The sequence below is a fragment of the Morone saxatilis genome, unplaced genomic scaffold, assembly GCF_004916995.1.
Source record: "Morone saxatilis isolate NCDOM2014 unplaced genomic scaffold, NCSU_SB_2.0 Contig23, whole genome shotgun sequence".
In the NCBI taxonomy this organism is placed as follows: Eukaryota; Metazoa; Chordata; class Actinopteri; family Moronidae; genus Morone; species Morone saxatilis.
The window spans coordinates 4007977-4011024 of record NW_023339796.1 but is presented as its reverse complement, the minus strand read 5'-3'; the positions used below and the strand labels follow the sequence as shown (position 1 = coordinate 4011024).

Sequence of the window (3048 nt, the reverse complement as noted above, 5' to 3'; positions counted from 1 at the left end):
TGTGGCTATGGTCTTACCCACAGTTGGCCTGATGTCGCCCATCAGCATCAACCTGAATGACTTGCAGAATGTGCTCAAGGTGGCGATGGACGGAAACGTGCTCAGGCAGGTGCTGGGTACAGCTAACGGGGTGGTGACGCAGGGCAAGCAGGGAATTGTAGTCCAGCAGCCCCAGCAACAGATCATCAGCCTGCCGGCCTTCGTGGATCACGACGGCACCACGAAGATCATCATCAACTACAGCATCAGCCCTGCATCCGCCACCACTGCCACTACCCAGCCTGCACCGCTCGTTGCCAAAAACAATCCTCCTCCCCCTCCCACCGTCACCACTGCTGCAGCTCCCACCCCCTCCAAAACAGATAAATCCCCAACCCCAGAGGTGGCCGACCTCACCATCGTAAAGACAGAGCCAGAATCAGTGCCCATCACGGAGACGGAGGCAGTCACGCAGACAAAAATGAAAACTGCAGCCGCCCAGACAGCTCAGATGCCAAAAGCCAACAGCAGCAGTACGTGTTTACTATGTGATGACTGTCCCGACAACCTGGAGGCGTTGCACCTCCTCCAGCACCGCAAAGCAGCCAATGGGGAGGCTGTTGACTCTGCAGCTTTGGACCCCTCGTTCGCCGCTCTGCTAAGCGAGGCAGGGGTAACGCTGGAGGAGCCGCCCGTTGACGACCTCGTCTCACTCCTCAAGACCTACTTCGCCTCCAATGCCAACCCCAGCGAGGAGGAGCTGTCAAAGATCTCAGAGTCTGTCAGTATTCCCGTGGACGTGGTCAGAAAGTGGTTTGCCAAGATGAACTCTGGGAAAAATGTGGGCAAATACCGCAATAACGCTACAGCGGTTTCCAAAAAGACTGAAAATTCCAGCTCAGAGGATGCCTCGAATCAGAATGGAGAGGCAGAGGAAGACAGCACCCAAGAAACATCCAACAAAGCCTCATCAGAATCTGGCAGCGCTTCCCCGTCAGACTCTTCACCACTAAGCCTCAACACCGGGGACCTCGTCATCGTTAAAAGTGAGCCAGAGGACCCCGAGAACCCGGACTCCCAGGCAGAGCCGCTTGACCTCTCCCTTCCTAAACATCTTGCAGCGGCCCTGGAAACAAAAATGGCCGCACCTCCCACCAAGCAGCAGGAACAGCCCCTGAACCTGACCTGCCTGAGAAAGGAGCAGCTGGAGGGTCGAACCATCTACGTCACCACGCCTCAGACCGGAAGATCTGTCAACATCGTCACTGCCACACAGCTGCCCACACTGGTGGCCATCGCCGGGCAGGGCACGGTGAGCTGTCTCAGCGCGATCAACACCACGACGAAGCGCACCATCCTCATCCCCCAGCTCACCTACACCTACGCCACTACGACCGGCAACGCCACTGGAGCAAAGACTGTTGTACTGAACGGCCATAAGGTTGGTAGTGTTAAACATTATGTCCGCCAACAGTATTTCCTCTGAGGGCTTTCAGACAGTTTAATTTCTTATTATCAAGCTCTTACATGTGTTCTTCTAGCTACTCTGTCAGGTAACCTCTCTTAGAAATCCAAAACTACTCAAAAAACATACATTTGACCTGGAAGCAGTGGATTATTACTCCCCCTCGAAGCACTTTCATGTTTCAGGCCTTAAATCCCATAAATAGCTAATAATCGCTACCTGTGAGTTGATATTCAGGCTGTAATAGTATCCATGTTTCTTTGGGTTGCAACTAACCTCAATTGCCTCCACCTGACACAGGGGATTAAATAATTTGCCGATAATGATCCATTTTCTTCCATTTACAGCAGGAGAAGAGGCTGGACACCAGCTCTGACGGTGTTTCCACAGTGGAGGAGCAGAATGATTCAGATCCGAAGAAGCGACGGCTGGAAAATGGCGTCTACCCGTGTGATCTTTGCTCCAAAGTCTTCCAGAAGGGCAGCTCCTTGCTCAGGCACAAATATGAACACACAGGTGCGCTGAATTAACCCTAATGCACTCATTTGTTTGTTTCATTGCACCAGCGGAACTTAGTGAAGAACTGTTTTAAAGATAATGTGAATAAGTGTAGGTTATTTTATTCAGCAGGGTTTCTGTTTTCCGCTGTCCAAAGGTAGTTCTGGTTTTCAATGTGACATCATGTCTCATTAAATGTGTTATTCTTAGTGTGATTGTAACTTTTATGGGACAGCTGGCCTGTAAATGTACCAGCTCTGAAAGCGTTCAGTATTTATCGAGACGAGACTCCTGAGGTGAATTAACTGGATATTTTCCCTGAAGCACTAACTAGTATAAGTTTGGAATGTGGTTTTATTAAAATCTGTTAGCAGTTAGCTGTTCATTGCACTACTGTGCACAGGTGTGTGATGGCTCAGACATGAGATCATCTTCATTAACACAAACCATAGACACAGATTCACTGACTTACATACATAATACGTCACTTTTGTTTATTGAGAATCCTTAAGGGCATTTAGAGGATATGCAATGTATGTTCCATTCATCAGTTATCACCACTATATCTGTGGGGTTTAAAGCCTCTAAAACTTCTACTCTGAATGAGTTTGCATGCCTTTTGTAACCGAGTGAAGGTGAAGGACAGTTAAGGGAGTCACCAGCATAATTTCATATTATGTCTTTATTATAATGCTTATTTACCTTTTAGCTGTGGTTCCCAACCTTTTTGGCTTGTGAACCCTTAAAACGTTTGATCCCTTGTCCACTGTTGGATATGTCTAGTTACAGCAAAGAATGATTTAAAAATATATATATACTTTTTAGAGGTTCAAAGAGATAAAATGCTGAATCTAACTATTATTTTCATGATCAATCTGTTGACTATTTTCTCGATTAATCATGTTGTCTTCAGAATTTCAGAAAATGGTGAAACAGTTTCCCAAAGCCAAAGATGATGATATCATTATATAAAAGATTTGAAATTTTTGTAAGAGTAAATTAAAAAAAAGCACCAAATCCAAATTACAATTTAGCAACTGGAACTGGGCAGTGCTTTAACAGTTCATTAATTATCAAAATAGTTTCCAGTTATCTTTCTGTCAATT

General features: G+C 46.5%; 1 protein-coding gene across 1 annotated transcript in view; it reads left to right on the top strand.

Moving 5' to 3' along the window:
- The window catches only part of LOC118334440 (zinc finger E-box-binding homeobox 1-like), a gene marked incomplete at its 5' end in the record, with an annotated part of 20119 nt that overhangs the window by 13258 nt on the left and 3813 nt on the right, over positions 1-3048 (top strand). Inside the window, 2 exon segments of the mRNA XM_035670354.1 lie at positions 11-1420; positions 1792-1960. Coding sequence (XP_035526247.1) covers positions 11-1420; positions 1792-1960 — 1579 coding nt within the window.